The following is a 27,179-nucleotide window of genomic DNA, read 5'->3' on the forward strand; positions in this document are numbered from 1 at the left end:
CAAAGGCAGACACTTAACCAACTGAGCCACCAGGTGCCCTCAGACTAGCCACATTTCAAGTGCTCAGGAGCCACATGTGGTCAGTGGCTACCGTGTTGGACAGGCATATCTAGGGAAACGCTGAGGAAAGCCTGTCTTTGTTGTTGAGGAGCAGGGGTTAGGGGAGGTTGGTGGTTTGTTGCTACCATTTTGTACTTTAAAAAGTAAAAAGTACTTTAAAAGCCCCACATTGGGGTAGGTATAATGCTGCGTTCCTTAGGTTGTATCTCTACACTCAGTGAAATAATGCAATCATGCTTCTTAGAGACCCTCAGCTGTAAATGCTCTCATATATCAAAATTTCAGCAAAATGACTGATTCCAACTTTGACAGTGTTTCTCAACCCAGCCTAGAGAAAAGTTACCTGTGTCTCCCAGGCCTGGTGACCCACTGGTTCCTCCTGTCAATAACACACACTTTTAATAAGGCTCCACTCCGTAATGATTATAGTTATATCAAACTTTTTAAGAATCAATCTAAACAATAAGTGTTTTACTTTATTAGAATATTTTTGTAAACTGGCGAGATCACCAACTGTTCCATAGAACCCCCCCTTCTGGGAGATGTGGGTAAAGCTGTCTTTCTGTGATGAAATAATTCGGGATTCTAGATCCCCCTCCAGGAAATTCATCCTGCGGATATTAGCATCTGAAAGGCTCTGAGAAGTCCTGTATTAACTTTGTTTAATCCAGGGCTTCACACACAGTTGACCACAGAAGACACATGTGTCTCAAGACATGTGTTGGCATCTCATGGGGCACAGCTGCTCTGTGGAGCAAGGTATGGAAAACACAAAACTAGATTGATTACTTTGCTATGACCCTCTAATAGACATGATGGCAGCCCTCCCCACTAGAAGGGTAAAGCATAGAACCTTTCCTTGTTCGATCTAAATTTATATACTACAGACACTAGAGAGTGACTCTTCAGGCCAGCAGACCTCAAGAACTGCCATTATTTTTGTGGAAATATTGTCTTTGCACCTCCTTAGGCTGGAGTCCCTCTGTGTTTAAGGGAACTATTGTAGGGAGTGGAACATGAAGAGGATATGGAACATGGATTAACCTCGAATACCATTAGGGGCTGGACCTGCTGCCCAACGCTGGGTTATAAAACACTGGAAACCCATAGTTCCCCATGGTCAAGCCAACTACAGTTACATTTGTGATTTTGATTCATTCACATGATATGTCCAGAGTCCAGCCTAATAATTAGATTAAATGATTTCATGATTAGATTACTTCATTGTATTAAGGAAAGGCCACTTGTTCTTTTTTCTTAAGATTTTATTTATTTATTTGACACAGTGAGAGACCCAGCGAGAGAGGGAACACAAGCTGGGGGAGTGGGAGAGGGAGAAGCAGGCTTCCTGGCTGAGCAGGGAGCCCGATGCGGGGCTTGATCCCAGGACCCTGGGATCATGACCTGAGCCAAAGGCAGACGCTTAACGACTGAGCCACCCAGGCGCCCCAGGCCACTTGTTCTTTTTGGGGAACAAGGCTTGTCCTTCACTGGCCACACCTGGCACCATGTCGTTTAAGAACTGTTATCAGGATGGGTTTCATTACTTCCAAAACCGGGGGCCTCTGGTCAGTGTAGAAAACACTCACATCTGCCTCTCCACAGAGCCAAACTCATTCTCTCTCTCCTTGCCTCTGCAATCCACTCTAGGACAAGGTATTTGCTCTTGTTTCGGTGTTGCTTTCTGCCTCAGGGGTACAGTGTCTTTCAGTGACAGAGAATACAGTGACTTTGCTGCTTTTTAATTTCCATTTCCCCAGACCCTTTAAGGATTGTAGACGAGGATGTGCAGTCTCTAAGCCCCAAGTGTGGTATTTTTTTTTTTCACCTAATTTATGCAGATGCCTCATAAGAGAAAACTCATCCTTTTGTTTCTTACCCAGTTCTTTCTAATGAGGTATACAACATTTTAAAAATTTAACAGGTATGTTTAAAGCATTTGTGAATTACTTATAAATTCATTTGTATGCTGAATAAATTTCATTAATGATTTTTTAAAAAATCACCGTTAAGCCAATTAACATGTCTTGTTAATGACTGGTGACCATCATTTTTTCAGACTGACCTTAATGAACTATTGCAGATAAGCACATATTAGAAAGAAATACGAATCCTCTTTTTGTCAACAAACACAGGGTTGATCTGTAGTGTTGTGCATTACCAGTGCTCAAGGTGGGAGAGCATTTTTTACTTTTCTTTCCCCCCACTTAGAAGAGACTTGCGCAGCATCAGTGGTCCTCAGAGTGAGCACCTAGCAGCGCTTGGAGGCTTTGTGTATTGTTTGCAGGCATCTTCATTCCTATACAAACTCCCCTCTGTTGTGATCCTGCCTCCGCATTCAGACTGTGAGCAGGCACCTTGTGTTCATCATCTCTTATCCCTGATACCCACTGTGGCACTACAGTAAATGTTTGCTGAAAGAATGATAAAGGCAGTTTAGCAAATTATGTCCAGGCCAACAGAGATGAATAAATCAAGTTATTTTTCACTCTGGAGGGCTCTCAGGACCTGATCCTAAAGAGATGAGATAGGAAACAGGTACACACTAACAGTAACCAGCTGTTTGACTTTGAGTATGTTGCTCCCCTTCTTTGTACTTCAATTTCTCCATCTGGAAAATGAATGATTAATAACCTCGCATCCCTCCGAGTAATACTATAAAGATAAAGGGAAGAGAGAGATGAGAGCATAGTGAGCTCTTTGGAGGCAAGATCTATGTACCACTCAGTCATCATAATTGCCACTGCTATTATTTCTCCAGGGTGTGCAATGTATTCATTTTATTTCTTTGAAGAACACGGAGGAGAGCTATCTGGAGTGGAGGGTTCATACTGGTGAGACATGGAAGATGAGGCTGGATAAGCATTTTAGAATCCATCCAGTTTAAAATCCATCTTTTCAGTATTGTGGAACCTGTGGGACTTTGTCCTAAAGAATTACCTTCCCCCACCCCAATCCCAAGTTGATGAAGCGAAAGCCTGAGACACCTGGAGACCCATGACTGGATCTCAGGTGAGCAATCAAGAGATGATTTAGAAGTCACTGGGCAGGGACACCTGGGTGGCTCAGTCGGTTAAGCGTCTGCCTTCGGCTCAGGTCATGATCCCAGGGTCTTGGGATCAAGCACCACATTGGGCTCCCTGCTCAGCAGGAAGCCTGCTTCTCCCTCTCCCGCGCCCCCTGCTTATGTTCCTTCTCTCTCTTTGTCTCTCTCTGTCAAATAAATACATAAAATCTTAAAAAAGAAAAAAAAAAGGAATCAGACTGCCTGGGTTCAAATCCCAGCTTGCTACTTTCTAGTTGTGTGACCTTGGGCAAATTCCTTAACCTCTCTGTGACTCATCTGTAATGTGAGGATAATTATAGCACTTAACTCATACGCTCTTATGAGAATTACATTAACACATATAAAATACCTAGAACGGTGCCTGGCACATTGTACATTCTCAATAATTTTAGCTATTAAAATGGATATTACTATATACTGGGATTGAGCTAGACACTATCTTTATCATCCTTCTGTCATCTAACTATAGATCTGAGACCAGGATTTGGCCAGCCCCCAAGCACATGGAGGATGGGGCCAAATCCCACTGGAGCACAGACCATGTACTTTATTTATGAGTAGATATTAGATACAGCTTGCTTTATTTAAAGGTCAAACAGGAAAAAAAGTAGAGATAAATGGAAAACTGCTCAGAATAAGGGAGAGGCAATGTTGATTCTCAGAAGGTAAGTGGACCTTTAAGAATTATTTACTGTAGGTACTAAGAGAACAGTTTATACAAGTTTGGCACCCTTAGTAGATGCAAAAAGACATGAAATAGAAGTAGGATATCATAAGGAGAATGCAGGCTGATGTGGAGGAAAAAAGGTCAGATGGAAAAGGAGATGGGTTATTGAAGAAAGAATTGCAAGGAACCTAACAATGTAAGATCTGCAGTAAAGGTAGAACTGAATGTTACTGATACAGTGGGAAACTGAGTCAGTGATGTGGAAAATAAGCTCTGCTAGAATATAGAAGAAAAGAACAAAGAGATGAAGACAAGAATTAGGAGGTATTAGCATAGGGCTTGAGGGTCTTCTTTTTCTCATCTTGCTCCCACTTTCAGTTGGTTGGCGTGTTGGAAGGTGGCTTCTGCTGCCAAGAGAAATTTGAACCTGCCGTGTTTCTGTCAACTGCCCTTCTTAGGCTCCTTGACCAATACCAGGAAATGTGTTTCTTTTGCCACATCCTTCACCTCTGATCGCAAATGGAATCTCTTGTCCAGTGTGATACCCCTGAAAGCCTTAACTGATGTTCTTCTGGCCCAACACTTCTAAGAATGGCTTAGTTACTTTTACATTGTAAAAATACTGTCAGAAGAGTTATTGAGGGCGCCTGGGTGGCTCAGATGGTTGGGCGTCTGCCTTCGGCTCAGGTCATGATCCCGGGGTCCTGGGATCGAGTCCCGCGTCGGGCTCCCTGCTAGGCGGGGAGCCTGCTTCTCCCTCTGCCTCTGCCTCTCTGACTCTCATGAATAAATAAATAAAACATTAAAAAAAAAAGTTATTGAACTGAAAATGTTCTTTTATTCTATAAAGCAGAGCTTAGAGAGCAACATAATGGCCATTTTCATTACCAAGAAACTTGAGAAATGATTGTCTACATCCTTTAAACCCATATTAAATGACCTAATGTTAAACAAAGACCATGGCAGATATCTGTCATCAAAATCCTTTTTATCATTATCTTCCTTTAAGGACCTGGTCTTGTTTTAATTATCTTTAAAAATCAGTACATGTAATGTGATCTCAATAATATAACCCAAACAGTCGACACCAACACAAAAACAGATTGTCAGGAACTATGCTAGGGTGTTAGCAAAATGATTATTTCAGACAGTCACAAAGTAAGGTAGAGTTTTTCTGTATTTCACATTTTCTACATTGAATATGGTAATAGCAATCCTTTGGCAAAGAAACAGGAAATCTGATTTAAATGGCTTAAACAAATAGGGGCTTGTTTTTCTCACAAAACAGTAAATGTGAGGTATCTGACATTGGTTCAGAGGTTAAGGATGACAGGGCCTATTACTCTACAATTAACTCTTTTGGCCTTTTACTCATGCTGGTCCTTTATGCTTGTCCTTGTGGTCACATGGTGGCTGCTGAAACTCCAGGCATCATGACTTGTTCAAATCAGCAGAAGCAGGACATGCTAAGCCAGCTGCTTCTGTATCCTTTTACTTACTTCAGAGAAGCAAAAGCTTTTTCTAAAATGCCAACACACTTCTGTTTTTGTCTGCTGACCACAATAGTGTCACTTGGCCAATCCTAACTGCAAGGGAGATTGGGAAGGTGAATATTTAGCTTTCCAGCCCCATAGCTAGAGGCAGCTAGGGAGAAAGGAGAGAGTTGAAAATGAGTGTTGGGTGAGCCCAACTTTGCTATCTTCCAGAAGCATTTTTTAACATGTATTATTTTTATAATTGAAAAATATTTTTGAGATTATTATATGCAATTTTGATCATTATAGAATCTCAATAATGTAAAAATATGCACACCAAAAAGACAAAAAGAAAACGACAGAAGCTTTAAAACTGTCTGCTCTGGATCTTGACACTAATAGTATTCTGCATTAATGTTCCTGTAAATAATCAGAGGGGGAGGATTAGGTGGTTCTTTTATTTATATGTACATGGAAGAAGTGGTTGGCCAGATAGACAGACGGGGACCCACCCCTTCCTGATGTAGCAGGGCTGAGATATGTCAAGAACTAACAAATGTTCTGGGAAGCCCAAGTTTCAGTGATTTCTCCGGGTTCCTCTTACCCTGTGAATCTACAATTTGAATAAAAGAGGTAAATGGAGTTTCAGATTTAAAGCAGTTCACAAGAGATTTCTAGTAAGACGTGTTTAAATATCATCTCTGTGATATGCATGAGTGAGCTAGCCTCAGGAGCCTCTAATTTCCTAAGTAAATCCCTCTCAATTAAGCAGAAAGGGAAGAAAAACTGAAAGCAGTAAATGGATCACAGTTTTAATCCTATCTTGCTCTTTTCCATGTTTTTGAAATTGCCCTCACCAAAAGCCCATGTACTAACAGAAAAATGAACAGAATATATGAATCACTTGTTTTGATAGCATTATGCTTAATCTAGCTAGAACACTTCACACAATCATAGAGTTTGAATTTTCTATCCAGTGTGAATTTTTAAAATGAAGCTTTTCAGACCCGATTGCCTTGGGAAAGCAGATTTTATAATTTGCTCTCCAGCCTGGCTGGAAAATCCATCTGTCTTTGCAATTGAATTTGCAAAGTGAAATCGTTTTTGAAGGGCTGTTCTTTTGGCCGGCTCTTCTGCTACTCCTCCCTTTCCCTGTCTGTTTCCAGGGCTCCCTGTTGGTCTGGGCACACCATGCCATCCTCTCATCCTCTCTGGGCCCGAGGGAATGATGCATCCCTGGGGGATGGGCTTTGTCCTCACCCCAGATTGCACAGCTGAATTCGGCCACCGTTGCTGCCTCAGACCCTCAGAGGGGCAAAGTCATTCAGGGGGAAAGTGCTGGGCTGGCAGGCAGTGGGCTCAGGTGAATTCAGGTCCTAGCTCTGTAACTTCGTGACCCTGTGGCTTTTGTGAGTGTCTTCAGAAGCAGACCAGGCCACCCTGCTTTTGTCCTTGAGTCAAATAAATTAATGGAGGCCCGAGGACTTTGAAAACTGACAAGTGCCGTGAAGTGTTTCATTGAATTCTGCTCCACAATTCCACAAACATTTTTGGAAACATAGAGTTTTAGGTTACCTGAGGTATATCCAGTAGGCAGTTAGATTTAAGAGACAATGCTTAAGAGAGAAGTCTGAGCTGGAATTGCATATTTGGGAGTCACACAGTTGGCTTTTGGTATCAGGTATTGAATGAGCTCACAAAGGAGAATTTTGTGTATGATTGTCATTTATTAGTGCTACTACTATTTTTATTATTTAGTAAGGGCCCCCCCCTCCCTTTTTAATTATCCTAATGAAATTGGGAGGAAGCCCATATATAGGTGTCTTTTATTTTTTATTTATTTATTTTTAATTTTTTAAGTAGGCTCCGTGCCCAGCATGCAGCCCAATGCAGAGCTTGAACTCATGACTCTGAGATCAAGACCTGAGCTGAGATCAAGAGTCGAGCGCTTAACCAGCTGAACCACCCAGGGACCCCATTTTTAAAGTTTTTTTTTTAATAACTTTTAAAAAATTTTATTTATTTGGCAGAGAAAGAAACAGCGAGAGAGGGAACACAAGCAGGGGGAGTGGGAGAGGGAGAAGCAGGCTTCCCGTTGAGCAGGGAGCCCGATGTGGGGCTTGATCCCAGGACCCTGGGACCATGACCCAAGCCGAAGGCAGATGCTTAACGACTGAGCCACCCAGGCGCCCCTCATTTATCTTTTCAATGAATTACATTCCACAGGTAAGAAACTGGTGAAGGCAGTCAGTCAGTAAGCCAGATTTTAGAATTAAGGTTCCTAGTTTCATGGTGTTTTGCTTAAATTATTGGATACCAGCCAAAATACTTCCCAATTAATTAATTTTCATGATTTATTTTAACAGCTTCAGCTGGATGACAGGACAGAAATGAAGTTTTGTTGTTTTGTGGGGTTTTTTTTTTTTAGATTATTAATTAGTGCCAGGGTGTAAAATCACCTCAGAATATTCAGTGTTTCTCAATGTGGTCTACTGGCATTTGGGGGTATGATGGTTCTTCATTGTGCGGGACTTTTCCCACATGGTGCAGGCTGTTGGGTACCCCTGGCCCCACCCACAGTCTGCCAGTGTGGGCTCCCAGATATTGTGACAACCAAAAATGCCCCACCTCATATTCAGATGTCCTTGGGGCAGGGGGAGTTTCCTCTCGTACATGCACACACTGAGACCCTTCAGGAAATGGGCCCTATTTTCATGTCACATGCAAAGCTTGGTTATAATATTCTCAGAGCCCATAATTTTGCCTCCTCCTTGGATGACATGAGCTGTTACCAAGTTCCCTTTGGTGTGCTCGCTTTGGAAATATGATGGCATCTAAGACTTAGAACGAATTACACTCTGTAGTAAAATAATGGTAGAGGGAGTGGCATATTTTGATTTTGTTATTTATAATATCAAGGACTGTGGTAACTGAAGCTGTATGGAATAATCCCACCCCCTAGAAAATGGAGTATCACACCTTGTCATTCACTTGTATTTGATCTTCCTAGTTGTCATCTGAGATAGAGGAAAACTAGAGGCCAGGAAAAGTACTTACTTTCCTAAGAGCACGAGATAGTGAAGTGGTAGAGCCAGGAATAGGGAGATTCCAGTTCTGGTCACAGCGCCTTTCCTCCATAAAGCACTGTCTCCAAGTTACTGGCACTTCTAGATTATTAAAGCTGGTAGAACAGGGCCCACAAAATGAACAGCAGAAAAGTGGAGAAATGGCAGGCTAAGGGGGTAGGCAGATTACTGAGGCAAAGTCAGCTGAGCATACAACAGATGTAAGAGATTTTTGCTTGCTTGCTTGCCCTTAACTTGTTTCATTCCACAAAGGATTTTACTTGGCTTACCGTATCAAATGATGATACTATAGAAATACAAAACCAAGATCAGGGAAATACAAATAAAAGTAGGAAACCAAGGTCAGGGAAAAGAGCCCAAACATATAGCTGATAGAGGCTAACATGGTTGTTATATTAGAGTTTCATATTTAAATGAGAGCTTCCTTGTGGCCAGAGCAAAAAAAGAAACACATAATTCTTATTACCCAAAAGATGGGAGCATAGAATTCCTCAGGGGAAGGAAAGCTGAATTCTAAAAGAAATTTCTCAAGAGACATTTTATATATGGGATTATGGTAACAAAATGTATAGTGTAACTAAAATTTTAGCAGCAAAAATTATAATAGATTTCAGGGTGCTTTTTCTAATAACAAACTTGAATCAAAAATCAACTAACTCTAGGGCATTAAGATGAAACCTCAATTCACTGAAGCCTGTTCAGTGTGGGTTCAAGTTCATTTGGTTCAAGTTGATAGATTTTAGTGGTCTCACTTGATTCAGGGCTAGAATTCAGGACATCCAGAGGTGTGGGTGATTCAGAAGCCCCTCAGGAAACTTCTATTAATAGGTGTCTCTCCTCTGACACGGACTTTGTTAGGACAGTTGGAAATTGTAGGTTATGACAAGGGCTTAGAGGGTTGATACTGGATGGTACGTCCATGACAATGTGCTAGGGTCTGGTACAGTAACAACAGCCCACAAATCTTAGTGGTCCAAAACAAGAGAGTATTATATTCACACCCAGCTACCACAGGTACATGTAACACTCAAGCTGCACCTCGCTAATCCTGACCTCCCATGGCTCCCTCTTCTGTAGCAACACTGTCAGGAACACATAGCTTCCGCAGTCAGTCAGGCAGGGGAAGAGGGAGCATGGCATATTGTAGTCCAGCTCCTAAGTGCTTCTGTCTGGAAGGAGCACAGCGCCTCTCCTCACATTCCACTGGGCAAAACAAGTCACTTGACCATGCCTGACTTCTCCTGAGTACGAAATACACATCTGGTTGTAGAAGAGAACCAGAGCAGGGAACATTAGTAAAGTCTACCACAGATGGGGGAGGAAGGCAGTCCAAACCAAGCAAAGGGGATGAGAAAGTCAGGCATACAAGGCAGGGTGGGACTGAGTAGAAGGGCCAGAGGGGCTGCTTCTTGGCTGGGATCACGTGGGGAGCACGGGGCAGGGATGGCTGAGTTGGTGCTGGATCCACAAAGTTTGTCAATGCCATTTTAATTGGTCCACGCTTTACTTTGCTGGCCAGAGGGACTCAGAAGGTGTTCCCGGGAGGTGGGACTGGTCCAGTTTTTAGAGGCTCAGCTCAAGGGAGAAGCAGAAGCAGTTATCTCTGCATTTCAGGGATTCCACCCCAGACCTTGAAACAAAAGAAATGTTTGTTTCGTATTGAAACTAACTCCCTGTAACATTCTCTGCATTGTTAACTTATGAGGGTGCCTCCCTCTTCTTATTGTGATCCAGAATGAAAACCAGCCACACTCTGCCTTCTCCAAACAGTGACTAATGGCGGGGCTTGGCCAGGCAGGCCCAGCATATTTTTCACTCTGCTCTGGGCTTCCCACCAAGTTCTCTCGCAGTGGCCTGGCCACAGCCGTTAGGGATGACTGTGCCTAGCACTTCCTACCTCGTCATCCATCTCCGGAGCACCCCTCTCCAGCCACCTCCTTTTTAATAGGTTTAATTATTACTTCCCCTACTTCATGGCACAATTAATCTTCCCCACTGCCTCAGGATTTACAGCCAAACAGGCCCCGGGAATTTCTGAGCTATTCACCTGCAGTCTTGGTTTTTAACTCTCCGAGGGAACGAGGAAGTGGGGCCATGTATGAAAGCAGTAAAATAACTTGGCTCCAGCGAGCTCCAGGCTGGCTTCTTGTCACTGTCATTCAGCCCACACCTTTGGGACAGTGACAAGCGGGGGCTGCAGAGGAGCGACTGTGCCTCTGTCCAGCCTAAGGAGAGCCTTGAGGGCCAGGGATCAAGCAAATAGGGCCTCTCTGTTTCTCTTCCAGCTGCATTTTATTTCCTCCAAGTTTGGTTATCAGAGGAATAAGTTCTGAGGTTCTAATGTGCAGCATGGTGGCTACAGTTAATAATACTTATAGTATACTTGAAATTTTCTAACAGAATAGATCTTAAGTATTCTCACCGCAAAAAGGGGTGATGGGTGTGTTAATTATTGTGGCAGTCATTTCACAGTGAATATGTATATCAAATCATCACGTTATAGACTTTAAATATATACAGTTTTGTCAGTTATGCCTCAATAAAAGAGGGGGGAAGACAGGTAGTTTCTGGTGGAGTCTGTCTGCGGGAGGCAGAGATGGTGTGTGCAGGGAATTCCTCGGCCTTATTATAGTGGGCTCCTCAGGACTGAAACAGAAGGGGAGGGCAATCGGTATCTGGGACAGAAGTGCCAGTGAACTCTCAGTGTCACAGAACACATCTCAAATTGCTGTTGAAGCAAAAGAAGATAACAGGCCCTTAACTTCACTTACCCTTTGGAGGAACAGAAAGAGCCTGGCGGGTCAGGTAGAAAAAGTGGACAGATGTAATTAAGATAAATGGCAGCGGAAGAGACACGTGATGGGCCAAGAGTTCTCCAGAGGTGACGCGCACACAAATGGTTACATCTGCCTCCTCCTCCTCCATTCCTACATCTCTTAGGATTTCCCGGTCGCTAATGTACACTTCCCTGCTCTAGATACAAATATAGCCAGACCAGCAATCTGTCCTCATACAGCTGCCACAAGATTGGTTTGCCACAACATTAATATGCAAAGGCATGGCCGCCTTTCACTAGAAGGCATTGCAGCTTCATTCCAGAAGGGAAACGGGTGAAAGAGCATGGATTCCTGGGTCAGAAGAACCTAGGGTCCAGTATCCGTTCTGCCACTTGGAGCTGTATGGGCTTGAGTGAGTTCTCGAACCTTCTGCGTCTCTGAGACCACAGGAGTGATCTCACAGGATTGTTTTGAAGTGTGCATGAAATTATCAAGTAGAGGGCCAGGCACTGGTTTTCAGGAAAAGCTTACCTACCAGGAAGATGCTTGTAGCTGAAATCACATGAGAAATAATTTTGGAATTATCTGCATTTAAAAATTTCTGTACCTTTGCTGTCCTCCACTGGCAAAAAGAATGAGCTTGTCTCTAGGCTCATAAATAGTAACCTGAAGATGAGATAAAACATCCAGTTGGTTGCATTTCTAACACAGAGCACTTAGCTCTCATGCCTTTGATTCCAGCCATCTGTTTACTAAGCAGGTCTGTCCCCTCCTCCCCACTCCAAGCCTTGGGATATTTTAGGTGCAATGTGGAAAAATTCTACGGACAACTTGAGAGGGAGAGGATCTGGGGAACCTAAAGAGCTGGAATAACGGGTGCCCCGAAGAAACTGGGGCCACTCCTCCTGGTGAGGAGGAGGATTGGGAGGAGCAGCTGTGAATACGCAGTGCTCTTTCTGTGGAGCACGTTTTTCAGCTGCACGTTTTTCAGCTGTTTTCACCACCCCCTCCCACCCCGCCTGTTTGAGTGACCAAATATTATCCTGTCCTTTAAGAGCCTTTGAAATTAAAGGTAAAATTAAATGTGGTGACTATAAAGAAATCAAAGCAATGGAACAAGGCACTGTGTTGCTCTCAGTCCTCCCAAATTGGGGAAGGACATGGAGGCTGGTATACCTGTCCACGCTGGTGACCAGCTGATTTCTTTCTTTCCTGAGGTCCCACAGACAGAAAAATGAACTTAAATATCCGCATCAGGACTTAGCTATGAGGAAGTTTCCTGATCCAAAAGGGACTACAGAAGAATGTGCCGTACAGATCTCTCTGCATATCTTGATTATTTGATTTAATTTTCTATTATGGAAGTTTCTCTCTGTCTCTCACACACACATACACACAGAAGGAATAGTATAATGAACCCCCCACATACTCATAACTCAGTTATCAGCATTTTGCTAAAAAAAAAAAAAACTTTGCTAATCTTGTTTCATCTATTTTCATAAACACACCCACACCCACCCACCCATACACGCTCACTTTTCCACCCTGTTAGAGTGTTTTTTAAAGCAAACCGTAGACACCATGTTGCTGCATCTGTAAATACTTCTGGGTGTATTTCTAACAGATGAGAACTTTTAGCACAGCTGCTGTCCCATGTCATACCTAGGAGACTAATACTAACAGTTCCTTTATGCCCCCTGCTTATCTTGGATGGGCTGGTACAGCTGAGGGCGTGTGGGTCAAGAGTGCCTCCCTCGGGGCGCCTGGGTGGCTCAGTCGTTGAGCGTCTGCCTTCGGCTCAGGTCATGGTCCCAGGGTCCTGGGATCGAGCCCCGCATCGGGCTCTCCGCTCCGCGGGAAGCCTGCTTCTCCCTTCCCCACTCCCCCTGCTTGTGTTTCCTCTCTCACTGTGTCTCTCTCTCTCTGTCAAATAAATAAATAAAATCTTTAAAAAAAAAAAAAAAAGAGTGCCTCCCTCAGCTCTGCCACGACCTCACTTCCTCTCACTGGACCTGGGCCACAGTCTGGCCTCTTCCAGCTCCCACAGCTCATGCCTCCTGAGAATGGCTGGGGCTTTGGCTAGGTGGTTGGAAAGCAGCAGGAAAGAACAGATGAGCTCTTAAAGCCCCATTTGGATCACGTACTATTAATAATCAGCAATAATATTTTCAGTAAACGAGAAGAACGCTTCCACTGTTGGCGGAGGTGCACCGAGGCCCTCCTTCCAGAGAATTCACAAGAGAACACGCAGCCAGAAGTCCCTGCTGAAATGCTAAATGTTCTCATTTCAGTAGAAATTCTGCTCAGTGCATCCTGTTCACACCTCCCTTGGTCTTTGCTGGTAATGGTTAATAATAAAAAGCAAACTGTATTGAGCATTTACTATGTCCCGGGCACTTGTGCTGGCTCCTCATGAGCATGATCTCCTGGGCCCTCACAACAGCGTTTAAAGTAGGTGTTACTATTCCTAGGCGGTGACCATTCCTGTTCCCAAGGCGGAGGCCCACCGTGGTGATGTATAAATCCCCGTCCGTGTGTCCTTTCTCCATACGGCCTTGTGGGAACTTGGCTTTGTGAGGATCTTCTGCCCCACTAATCTTCATTTAATCCCCCCTCCCTGCAGCATGTTGTCACCTAGCACACCCCTGCTGACAGGCTCTCTGTAAGTCTTCATCTGAGTGACGGCCCTGGAAAATCAAGCTGTGGTCTCGAAAGGGAAGGAGGATCTGCAGATTATCTCCTCAGCATGTGCAGTCACTCTGCTGGCAGTTCTCAGGGCCGCTTTTATGTTGCCTCAACAAAGAGAACGGCTGCCAAGAGTGTGTAATGTTCTGTTCAGAATTCTCCAGGCTGGCAGAGGCTGGGACAGTAGAGACACGGGGTGGATGAAAAAAAAAAAAAAATCCCCATCTCAGCCAGGCCCGTCGCCTTCTGCCCTTGCCTGTGTGCGGAAGTCTTTGTTTTGGAAAATCTTCCTGATTCTTTATAGAGCCTTGGAAGTGTCAGATGAGGAGGAAGGGGAGTGCACGGGCAAGCTGGCTGGGGGTCAGATCATTTTGCTGTCACCAGCAGGCAGTTTCTTTCACAACTCATTGAACCCTGGGTAGCCATTATCATCCCAACTGCTCCCTATTAACTAGGCCAGACTCTGGAGGCCATAAGAGGAAACATGGAATTCCTTTTCCTTTCTGTCACTCTCTAAATACTGCTGGTACCATATTCGAATAGCATGCTAGAGGTTACAAAGCTTATTGATCTACACCATTATGTTTCTCATACCTTTTCTTTGAGATGGTATAACCTGACCTTAATAAGAAAAGAAAAACACCAAAAAAGTTTTCTGTTAGAAAAGAAAAGGAGGGGCGCCTGGGTGGCTCATTCGGTTAAGTGACTGACTCTTGATTTTGGCTCAGGTCATGATCTCAAGGTTGTGAGATCAAGCCCCCCCACCCTCGCCCCCCTGCACCAGGCTCTGTGCTGGTCGTGGAGTCTGCTTCCGATTTGCTCTCCCTCTGCCCCTCCCCTTCCCCTTCACCCCCCTGCTCATGCGTGTGCACTCTCTCTCTAAAAAAAAAAAAAAAGAAAAAGGAAAGAAAGAAAGCCTCAGAGACATAAAGTGACAATCTCAAAGGTACCCAGCTAAACGAGGTGGGAGCCAGGCTTGTAAAACAGAACTGCTGACTTAAAGTTCTGCGCTTTTCCATGATAGTGTGCCTTCCAGATACTTAGCCAGTTTCCTCTTAGATGGTATACAAGTGGTGAGGGCGGGGGGTAGTAAGAGAGACCCGTGTCCTTGGTGGCAGGGAGCATGAAAGCTTACGTGAGCTTCCTCCACTGCCTTCTCTGAAGGGCTCACACTGCTTCTTTTTAACATCATCCTGAAAACTAACTGATGATCATATTGGCTTAAAAAAAAAAAAACCCTTGCAAAGAAATCTAAAAGCTGTGAGGGAAAAAAAAATCAATGCAAAGGCATTGCTGTGGGAGAAAGTGCTCAGAGGGAGATGTGGGCACTCCTGCTGTTGCCCACCCCCGACCCTGCCACCCCGCCACCCCACCAAGCTCTGGCTCTGTTCCTAACTACAGACTCTTGTCTGGGCAGATATTTTCCCTCTCATTTTAGAAATGCAGAAAGTGAGGACAGAGGGAGCAAATGATTCATTTCCTTGAAGGATTCCCGGAAATTTGAAATCTAAAAATTTTCTCTCTACATAAAAGCAGTTTAGGGATACAGGCCAAATTCAGGTCTTCGGAACTGAAATGTTTGTCACTAATAATTTTTCACCTCTAATGGGGTTCCAGGTGATGCTAAGGTATTGCCCCTTGTGTAACTTAGACTTTCTAACCTTGAGACAGGTTCTGCCTTCCTTCCAGCAAGGATACCGGTGACATCTCCAGCCCAGGGCGGTGACCAGACCCAATCCCCAGGAATATTACTTTGCTTGTTGGATCAGAGTTTTAAAAATCCTTTCAGTAATCTTTAAACCAAATGCTATGCATTCCTTATAGAAAAAAAAAAAACCCACTTAAAATACAGAGAAACAACATGAAAAAAATGGCAGTTCCACCACCCAAAGATTACTACGGTTAACATTTAAATAAATTCTTTGCTGTATGTAGACATATAAATGTAAACATACATGTATACACACCCATTAATGTTTTCATTACAATGTACTGTTTTGTGACCATATATTCCATTAATATATTGTAATTTTTTCCATGTCAATATATCATCTTCCACTTCACCATTTTTTTAAATTAAATCATTTGTTCTAGGGCAAACTCAAAGGGTTTTTTTTTTTTCCTACTTCACCATTTTTAATGACACTATGTTATTCCATTGTATAGAGGACCATTATTTACTTAGTTATTTTTAAATTATGCAATATTTTACTCCTATAAGAAAATACCCAGAATCATTACCATCGTTTGTGTACTCTCTACCACCTTGAGAATCCCCTTTCCTGGAAGCGTATAGTAATTTCAGTGAGTAATATTTGAATTCCAGTCTGCAATTTATAGAGCACTCGCACATACGTGATTTCATTTGATCCTCACTACTGCCCTCTAAGATTGGCACCGAGATGATTCTTTTCCTCACTTTATAGACGAGCTGTGAAAAGCTCAGAGAGGCTAAATGATGTATCCAGTACCCTGAGTGGAGCTAACATCAAAAAGCTGGCTGGGCCCAGAGGTAGACGCAAGTCCTGTGATGGGGCAGACCTCCACCCCAGGCAGGGGAAGACACGGGGACAGAAGAGCAGCTCTTACATGCTCCTTTCTGCCCCCCTCGCTTCAGCGTTCATGATGTGTGCTGACATTATACGTTTCATGACCGGCTCCCTGATGACCCTGGCGTGCTCTCTGAGGGCAGACTTGCGTCTCCTTTGTCTATCCCTGCTGCCCACCACGAGCCTTAGCAGTAAATCCTGGGGCAGTGAGTGAGTGAGCGAGCAAGTGAGTGAAAGTGTCACAGAGAGAGGCGAATTGTGGGGCCTGGATTTTGACAGCTTGCTTTCTCAGCATGTCTATTTTTAGTTCAGACTTTTAACAAGAACCCAGCTTGGTGTTTTTGCTTTTTGTACTTCTGCGGGTTTTTGGTCACCACTGCAAAGCTCACGCATTGATTCATGGAAAAGTATGTTCAAATCCAAGGGCAAGGAGGAACCTGTTTGCATACTAGCTTCTGTCCATCTTTTCCAGTGCCCCCCACCCCCGCCCCCGCTGGGATGAACCAGGTTCTCCTCAAAGGTGCCTCCCCAGTTACTTTGATGCTATCCCTTATTTGGAACTACTTTCTCTTTTTTTATATTGATGATATATGTCATTCTGAACTGCTTGTAGAAACAATAGCTTAGCTGCTAGAGCATAGTTTATGAGCATTGTTTAAAGTGCTCTTATTATTGACTGTAAAAGCCGTAGAGCAGAATTCCAAGAAATTTTGGAAGAAAAAAATCATTCAAATCCCATCACCTTGCAAGGAGACAGTTTCTATTTTTGCATAATCCCCTCAAGGTCTTGTGCATGTGCACATGTTGAATTTCCTGGTTGTTGTCCTGGGGAGCATGCAGCATTGTTTTCTGCTTTTTTCCACTTATTATTGTAAGAACCCTTTCCCCCCATTTTTTTTTTTAAGATTTTTATTTATTTTTTTGACAGGGAGAGACACAGCGAGAGAGGGAATACAAGCAGGGGGAGTGGGAGAGGGAGAGAGAGAAGCAGGCTTCCCGCTGAGCAGGGAGCCCGATGCGGGGCTTGATCCCAGGACCCTGGGATCATGACCTGAGCCGAAGGCAGACGCTTAACGACTGAGCCACCCAGGTGCCCCTCCCCCCATTTTTCTACACAGACTTCATAATTATCTTTCAATGACTGCATAATCCTCTATTGAGTTGATATACCAAAATGTACTTCTACAGTCCCCCAGTGCTTGCCATTTAAGATGTTTCTGATTTCCCACTAATCTATAATGCTGCCAGTGAAGATTGCTACGCGAATAGTCTTTTGCATGTGTCAGATGATTTCCTTAGAATATATTCCTCTGAGTAGGATTGCCAGGTCTGAGCAGGACCGTGTATGTGGTTCCTGTCGTCCTGCTTCTCCACAGGCTGTTCCTGTTTATGTCCGGCAGCTGATGTGTTTACCAATTTCAGGGCAACCTCATCAGTATAGGGTGCTGTTTAAATTTTTTGTTTGCTAATTTAGTTGAAGTAAAATGGTACTTCGGGGTTGCTTTATTTTGCATTTCTTTGATTATTAAAAGAAATTAGCCTTTTCTCCTGTGGTTACTTTTGTATTTCTTGGATATGAGTTGTCTGCTCACACTTACTGTTCTTTACCTACTTCAGTAAACTGGGGGTTTGATTTTAAATTTTTAAAAAAAAAATCAGACCAAGTGAAATCCTGGAAATCTGTATACATAATAGCTATTGGATTTTGTCATATATGTGTCACATATTTTCCAGTATTGGGTTTGCCTTTTAATTTTAGATATATATTTGAGTACAGAACTTCTTAATTTTGTAATCAAATCTGTCTGTGTTTTTTTCTGTTGCTTCAAAGCTTAGAAAGCTATTTCCCCTCTGGAGCGCTGATAAATATTTAATTCTACCTTCTGTTATTTTAAATTCTCTAATTCATCTGGATTGTGTTTGAGTATAAATTGAGTTGCAAATTACATTTTTTCCCCCAAACTGCTCATCAGTAATTCTAACCTTTTTCTTTCCTTTATTCTCTTTCTCAGGAATCATACACCAGATGAAAGGCGATTATGATACTGCTCTGAAACTCCACAAGACCCACCTGTGCATTGCCCAGGAGCTGAGTGACTATGCTGCCCAGGGCCGTGCCTATGGGAATATGGGCAACGCCTACAACGCTCTGGGCATGTACGACCAGGCCGTCAAATACCACCGGCAGGAGCTGCAGATCTCCATGGAAGTGAATGACCGTGCCTCACAGGCATCCACACACGGGAACCTGGCCGTGGCCTACCAGGCCCTGGGTGCCCATGACCGGGCCCTGCAACATTATCAGAACCACCTGAACATTGCTCGGGAGCTTCGTGACATCCAGAGTGAGGCCCGGGCCCTCAGCAACCTGGGCAACTTCCACTGCTCTCGGGGGGAGTATGTCCAGGCCGCCCCCTATTATGAACAGTACCTCCGGCTCGCTCCTGACCTTCAAGACATGGAAGGAGAAGGGAAGGTCTGCCACAATCTCGGCTATGCCCATTACTGTCTTGGAAATTACCAGGAGGCGGTGAAGTACTATGAGCAGGATCTGGCTCTGGCCAAAGACCTTCATGACAAATTGAGCCAGGCGAAAGCTTACTGCAACTTGGGCCTAGCATTCAAGGCTCTGCTGAACTTCAGCAAAGCTGAAGAGTGTCAGAAGTACCTACTGTCCCTAGCCCAGTCGCTGAATAATTCCCAGGCTAAATTTCGAGCCCTGGGGAACCTGGGTGATATATTCATCTGTAAAAAAGATATAAATGGTGCAATAAAATTCTATGAGCAGCAGCTGGGGTTGGCTCACCATGTCAAGGACAGAAGACTGGAAGCCAGTGCATATGCAGCCCTGGGCACGGCATACCGGATGATCCAGAAATACGACAAGGCCTTGGGTTATCACACACAGGAGTTGGAGGTCTATCAGGAGCTGAGTGACTTGCCGGGGGAGTGCAGAGCTCACGGGCATCTGGCTGCGGTCTACATGGCCCTTGGGAAATATACAATGGCATTCAAGTGTTATGAAGAGCAGCTGGATCTGGGGCAGAAGCTGAAGGACCCCAGTCTGGAAGCCCAGGTCTACGGCAACATGGGGATCACAAAGATGAACATGAATGTCATGGAAGAAGCCATCGGCTACTTTGAGCAGCAGTTAGCCATGCTGCAGCAGCTAAGTGGAAACGAGTCTGTGCTTGACAGGGGCCGGGCCTACGGCAATCTGGGGGATTGCTACGAGGCCCTGGGTGACTACGAGGAAGCTATCAAGTACTACGAACAGTATTTATCTGTTGCCCAGAGCCTGAATCGCATGCAAGACCAAGCCAAGGCTTACCGGGGCCTAGGAAATGGACACAGGTAAAGACGACAGAGGACAGATGTGGTTGATCACGTGCACAAAGAGCATTTGTGGCCTTGTTGGCAACTTACTGTCTGCACGGCGGCTTGTTACCTACAAAGCATTTTCATACGTATCTTATTTGGCTCCCCCAGTGATTTTGTGAATTTAGCGGGGATATTATTACCCTTACGTTATGGAGGAAGAAGCGAAGGCCCAGAGGGGTTAGGTCGATGTCCAAGGTTACACAGCTTAAAAATGAAGGACAGCTGAGAGTCAAACCCAGGGCTGTCTGACCCCAAATGCAATGCTCTTTTGACCACCCATAATGAGCAGGATAAAAGGGATAATGGGAACAGGAAAGGTGAATGCATCAATTCAACTGATGTTTTCTGAATGTCTCTCACATTATATGAATGTGTTTATTAATGCAACACCTATACCCACCAATTACGTGGATTCCCGTTTTGTTGCTTTTAGGGAAAGCCAACTGAAGTTGGCAGGAGTGAATAAATGTATACTATCATCATCATGCTAGGCACCTTGCAGAGATATCTTGCTTAGTATTTATGGCAATCCTGTATTACTCTACACTTATTATGACCTGCTATGGGATGTGGGATTTACTATCATCCAGAAACGGAGGCTCAGGGAAAGGAATTCATGTGCCCCACACAACTGACTTGGTCTGCCGCCAAAATCCATGCTCTTCCCAGTCTTATCATGTCATCTCTTAGCAGCACAAAAAGACACACTGTTGGCCAAGGTGATGCTTTCCTTCTGAATGTGGGGAACCCAAGAAGGTGTCTGTGTCTGCAGAATTTACGGCCCTTCCAGATCAGCAGGGGATTAGGGCTCCTGGAGTGGAGGAAGGGCAAGGGTCAAACTAAATCATCACCCACAGAGTGCTCTGAGAAGCTCAGGGTGAAAGATTTATAGCCATTGTAAAGTGATTTCAAAAACATAGTCTAAGCGGTAGTGGAAATTGGGAGGCAGAAGAACCAAACAGTTCACTTGCTATCATTGTGCCTATTAATATATTTTATGTTTCCTCTGGGGTGTATATCCCATTGAATCTCAAGCTCTTGGGAGGGTCACTAAGGGATGACTTTTGAATTGCTTTCCAGATTATGAAATTCCCCTGCATCTCACTCTAAGGGCACATGATAGATTTTAGCTAGAAGAGGAGTTAAGAGCTTCTATAGTAAGTGACAGTGACAAATGCTTTTCATTTTCTCGGGGGCTTTAGCATGTCTGCACCTGCACAAAATAATATCATTGCTTTTCTGTCTACATCCCCACAGGGCAATGGGGAGCTTGCAGCAAGCCCTTGTGTGCTTTGAAAAGAGGCTCGTGGTCGCCCATGAGCTCGGGGAGGCCTTTAATAAAGCCCAGGCCTATGGAGAGCTAGGAAGTCTGCACAGCCAATTAGGGAATTACGAACAAGCCATTTCCTGCCTCGAACGCCAGCTGAACATCGCTAGAGAGATGAAAGACCGAGCTCTGGAAAGTGATGCGGCCTGTGGCCTCGGTGGCGTTTACCAGCAGATGGGGGAATATGATACAGCCCTGCAGTACCACCAGCTCGATCTGCATATAGCAGAGGAAACCAACAACCCCACCTGCCAGGGCCGCGCCTATGGGAACCTGGGTCTGACGTATGAATCCCTGGGCACCTTTGAGAGGGCTGTGGTCTATCAGGAACAGCACTTGAGCATCGCTGCACAGATGAACGACTTGGTGGCCAAGACAGTGTCATATAGTAGCCTCGGAAGGACTCATCATGCCTTGCAGAACTATTCCCAGGCAGTCATGTACTTACAGGAAGGTAAGTGAAAAGGTCTGGGGTGGTCTCTCGGTAAACTCTGAGATCAAGTTCAGAGTCTCCTTGGAAGGAAGTATGCACAGTTTGAGAGTGGCCACCTCTGCCTGGAGTGAGGAGCTCAGAGGCCACATCATGAGTTCAACTCCAAAACCACAGTGTTCCTTAGTAGCACAAAGGCGTTCCCTCGTCCAGAATGTGTTTCCCGGCTTGTGTAACACTGGCAGCCAGCTGCCCAGGGAGCTGATACCCTCCTTGCTCTTCGGAGCCCTCGCCCTTCAGAGCGAATGACACTTTTCCCACACAAGAGGAATCAAGTAAGATTTAGTCGCATAAAATTTAAAGGCCCGAATCAGAGGAAAGCGCCCATCTGTCCCAAGCCCCATTGTACTTCCTGAAAATATCTAAACTATAACAAAACTATGAAGAAGTCCATTATGAGGTTGCAGCTGAGGTTTAATCCAGGCTGAGGGTCACTCAAGCAGTCGACCAGGATTCCTTCCCAGTGCTTATTGCCCATAGTGCTTGAGCTGGTGCTATGGCAGTCTTGTTCCAGACAGGCCCAGAAAGTGTGGCTACCTCCCCTTTCTCCTCCTCCGCTCTCCCTCTTCCCCCCGCCCCCCCCAGCTCCTGTCCTCTGCTGTCAGGTTCTGTACAGCCACCTGAGCCAGTCCTTGGACGCTTCCTTCCTCAGGAAGCAGAAGTCCCAGAGCAGTGTGTTGATCCTCCACCCCTTTACACTTCTCCTCTGGAAAGCACTTCCCCTCACAGGGGCACATGACATCCTCCCATCCTGGCAGGGAAGAAGGGCAGATAGGATGTTCTTGGCTCACTAGTAAAAGGAAATAGTTGCTGATTTCCAAGCAAAAACTCCCATTTCCAGCTTCCAAGGGTCCGTGCATGTCTGGTTTATTTAATTGGATTTCTTTTTTTTTTTTTTTTAAGATTTTATTTATTTATTTGACAGAGAGAGAGACAGCGAGAGAGGGAACACAAGCAAGGGGAGTGTGAGAGGGAGAAGCAGGCTTCCCGCGGAGCAGGTAGCCTGATGCGGGGCTCGATCCCAGGACCCTGGGATCATGACCTGAGCCGAAGGCAGACGCTTAATGACTGAGCCACCCAGGCACCCCTATTTAATTGGATTTCATTCTCACAGTAACCTTCAGAGGTGTATCTCTATTCCTGTCTGCGGCCAAATGACCTGAGGCTCAGAGAATACAGTGGCTTGGTCCTAACCATGTGGTCAGTTCGTGGTGGAGTGGGGCCCAGCCCAAGTTTTCCAACCCCAGGAACCACACAAGACCCCCTGTGTGGAGTTGTTTCTAAGCACAGAGCAGGGTTGGAACGGTGATATATCCCCCATTACTCCTGAGCCCCAGCTGCGAAGCCAGGAGGGAGGGAAGCAGGAAGCAAAGGGGAGAATGGGCCCGGAGCTGATGGTTTGCTGTCATCCTTTGTACAGACCAGGGATTGCTCTGGCCTCCAGGCTGAGAGATCACAGAGAGACTGGGAGCCACTTCCCAGACCTTATTTTGCTCCCACTCCATGGGTGCTCTGCTTCCATGCATTAAATATGAGAGTTGGCTTTGGGTTTCCTGCAACTTGACTGTGGTAAAATTCCAACAGACTGGGGCGATTTTCAGTCGAATTTGTGAAAACTATTAAATTCAGACCCAGCATATGACAACCTTTCAGCTGTGTTCTTTTGTACTTCCTGAAATATTGTTTCCATAAAGCAGCTGTGTTGCCTGAGACATTGTAACATAATTCTATATTTATGGAAAACTCTCAATTTCATTTTTACTGTTGTAATTTTAAGTCTCACAGAGATCTAAATTCCCATCGTGGCATCTCCATGGTGTCTGTTCCATGGATGTGCTCCACCAGAAAGCATGGTGTGCCTCATGGGCCAGATTAGATGCCTATTCTTTTTTTTTTTTTTAAATTTTTTTTATTGTTATGTTAATCCCCATACATTACATCATTAGTTTTAGATATACTGTTAGATGCCTATTCTTATGAGCTGTGACAGGTGCAGACACCTGGAAAGGCCCTTTCTGAGTTCTCTGAGTCAGGTCTGCAGCCTCTTGCACTGAGGAACAGTTCAGCCAGAAACCACCTTGGTGCCCCCGCCCCCCAGCTTTCAGAGGGGGCTATAGGTCAGCATCACCCTGCCCCAGGGCACTAGAATCTCATAGGTGGGGCCTGGTCTGGGATTTTTGTATAAGCTCTCCAGGTGATGTGTATAGACAACCATCAAAGCCACTGGTCTCGTCCAGCTTTTTCTCTTTTTGCAAATGAAGAAAAGGAGCCTGGACCCAAGCTTTTGCCCACGAAGGAATTCAGTTAGATAAATTTATAGGCCAGGAGTTTTCATTTGCAGAGCTAGGGATTTCACAGCTAGGAGGACAGCCAGGTTAGGTTCCATTCACATTTCAGTGTTTCTGCCTGCCCTGCAAACCTGTTTCCTGCTGATAGCCATCACCTGAGCTCTTGCTGGGGCATCTTGGAGTGTCCTGGAAAGGTCGCCACTAACACAGAATTTGAAGAGAATGCTTACTCTGCCTTGTCTGATTCTACTCTTGTCCTGTATTTTATTTAGCTGTGTTAACATTCTTTATATACACCCCTGAGGTGTATTTAGTGTATTTAGTGACCTACATGGAGTTATATGCAACTAGTTTCTGGGAAACCAGGCTTCAGGGATGCTGGGTGGGTGGGTTAGATTCCTAAGAGGCAGAGGCAGATAAGAACAGATGGGACAGATACCGTGTCTGCCCGGTGGCTTTTAGCTCTTCATCGGAGAACCTCTGACTATGGGCTGGAGTGTGTCCTCCATGCTGGGGATCCAGCAGGGAACAAAGTCCCTGCTCGCACAGAACTTACCTTTAAGGGGGCCACCTCAGTGGATTTTACTTCCAACTCATAGACCCAGATCTAGCAGGGATAGCTGCCTTCAAGAATGAATATGGTTAGTGTATTGAAGGTTAAAACAACTAGTATTCTCCTGGTCTTCACCCAAGCACCATCTTCTTCCATTTGTGTTCCTATTCTATGAGGTATTTTAACATGTGAATAATTTGCAAGTATTATTTTTGTTACCCAGTGACATGATTTAAACTTACAATGGTATTTCTAAGTTTTCTGAGTTAAGTGTGTTGTGAAATGCATAATATTTTATGAGCGTGAACCTGAATATCACTTTTATTATCCTCTCAACTGACTCAGTTTCTTTTCAGAAGTCAGAAATTGCATGGGCCCAGCATGCTCAGAGGCAGGCTCCCATCCACTCTAAATTAGATTTTAAAAAGGAAGTCGTTCCTTTGTGCGCACTTCTGCACAAGCTAACTCCTGTGTACAGAGAGCCAGATCATGAGGACAAAGTGATGCTGAGAACTGCTTAGTGGCCAGTACAATAAATGGTTGCCCTCAGATTTGGTTCTCCCAAAGCCCTGGAGGTTGCTGGTGTCCCGAAAGCCAGAAGCTTGCTGTAGGTAAGTGACCCAAACTGCAGGTGTCTGTCTGAAGGCCATTAGAATGAGGACAGTCTCATTTAAGGCTTTCAACTCATAATAGTACCTGTTCTGTAACCCTGCCGAGGCATATCAAAGTCTCAGCCTTAAAGGAAAAACAGATTGGACATGAAATGCATCAGTGGCATCAGTAACAGAAGGCAGGGTAAGATGGTGTGAGCATTCTGCTTTCGGGAGAACATCAGATGTGTCTCCCATCGACACTGATTGGATGCTATGTATGTGAGATAGGAAAGAGTATTAGCTTGGCTTCTGTACTTGACTAGAACTGTCAGGAAAAGCTTTTGCCCACGAAGGAATTCGGTTAGATAAATTTATAGGCCAGGAGTTTTCATTTGCAGAGCTAGGGATTTCACAGCTGGGAGGACAGCCAGGTTAGGTTCCATTCACATTTCAGTGTTTCTGCCTGCCCTGCAAACCTGTTTCCTGCTGATAGCCATCACCTGAGCTCTTGCTGGGGCATCTTGGAGTGTCCTGGAAAGGTCGCCACTAACACAGAATTTGAAGAGAATGCTTACTCTGCCTTGTCTGATTCTACTCTTGTCCTGTATTTTATTTAGCTGTGTTAACATTCTTTATATACACCCCTGAGGCAGAATTACCCTCCAGGACTCCTTGGGTTGGGGGGGTGTCTGTCTTCTGTGTGTCCTTAGCATGTCTCTGTCTGATTTCAGGCTTAAGGTTAGCTGAGCAACTGGGCCGAAGAGAAGATGAAGCCAAAATTCGACATGGTCTTGGCCTCTCCCTTTGGGCCAGTGGGAACCTGGAGGAGGCCCAACACCAGGTGAGCAGGAGAACCCCTGTTCCAAATGGATTTTGTTTCCAGAAGCATGGATGGCCTTGGCATTACTGTCCTAGTAGTGATGACATTCACTAGAAGGCGCTAACCTCTACCCTTGGGTTGGCGTACGGGATCTTCAACCCAGAAGTGTTGAACCATAGTGAAGATTCCTGCTCACTTATATGATAGATTTCTCAATGATTTCTTTGGCATTCTTGTGTTATGTGCTATTCCTCATTAAACCTTAATATGAAATTACATACATTTTATGACAGAAGTAATTCAAGAATTCATAATGATTGGATTTAATGTCTTTATAGGTTTCTAGACATATCAGTAGATACTTCCCTCTCTCACCCACACACACCCACACACCCATACACACACACGCACCCATACACACACACACAGAGTTCATGTTTCTGCATATGCACAAATAGTTGAAGAGAAGCCCACTCATTCTGGCTCTGGAGACTGGGAAGATCCTAAAGCTGTGGTTCTTCTGTCAAGCTGAAGGAGTTGTGAGATGGCGTCATCCAAAATCCCACACTCAGCTGCTGAGGCAGGGAGTAATTACTGCTGAGGCATTGTGCGAGGCCAGAGGCACAAGGACAGGTGAATCAAGGCTCCTGTGAGAGGTGCTCACAGGAACTGAAGAGGTGATGTGACTGAACTTGTGCTATGGCCTCCTGGAATGTGACGGTATTTTACTCCCCTTTTTAAACTATTAAAGGCAGTTTAAAGAATTCTTTAGTTCCTTGTTTTAAAAATTAAAATTTATATTGCTATAGTGATTTGCAATTTTCAAGTACTGTCACTCACTGAATTTATTCCTCGAATAACCCTGTGAGTTAGAATGACAACCATCTCCTTTATAGAAAAGAAGAAACTGAGGCTCCAAATCTTGCCCAAGGTCACAGGTTGAATTAGTGGTAGAGCTGGGGATACTAAGTCTATAAGTCTCTTAGTCTTAGAATTCTATTTTTTAAATTTGCATGAACTTAAAGTTGGATACAACTTCCAGCATATAAATATTAGAGAAAAGTCTTGTGGAGAAGCCACTTAGAGCAGCAAGACAGTGTCTCTGTAGGAATGTCGAGCATCCGGTCCTGTGCGTGTCCCCGTGAGCATGTGTGGCTGCAGGGGAGCTTGTCCGGGGAAGACCTGTCCCTGATCACTGTTGCGGAGGGCAGTGTTTGATTCAGCTGAACTGCCTGCAAAAGGCCGACCTCCTCCTGAAAGGGTGGCTGCCTGCACCTCCTTCCCCCCACCCCAGCCTTGTCCATTTCCAGCCTGCCTGCCCCACACCTGCTCTCATTCCCGCCCTTGGGCTCCGTGAGGCC

General features: G+C 44.7%; 1 protein-coding gene across 4 annotated transcripts in view; it reads left to right on the forward strand.

Moving 5' to 3' along the window:
• Window positions 1-27,179, forward strand: part of TTC28 (tetratricopeptide repeat domain 28) — a 621,832-nt gene that overhangs the window by 489,497 nt on the left and 105,156 nt on the right. For all 4 annotated transcript variants that reach the window (XM_078060812.1, XM_078060814.1, XM_078060813.1 and 1 more), the window contains 3 exons: window positions 18,379-19,720; window positions 21,005-21,528; window positions 25,730-25,839. In XM_078060812.1, the coding sequence (XP_077916938.1) occupies window positions 18,379-19,720; window positions 21,005-21,528; window positions 25,730-25,839 (1,976 nt within the window). The remainder of the gene's footprint in view (window positions 1-18,378; window positions 19,721-21,004; window positions 21,529-25,729; window positions 25,840-27,179) is intronic.

This window comes from Halichoerus grypus, chromosome 13 (assembly GCF_964656455.1).
Source record: "Halichoerus grypus chromosome 13, mHalGry1.hap1.1, whole genome shotgun sequence".
In the NCBI taxonomy this organism is placed as follows: domain Eukaryota; kingdom Metazoa; phylum Chordata; class Mammalia; order Carnivora; family Phocidae; genus Halichoerus; species Halichoerus grypus.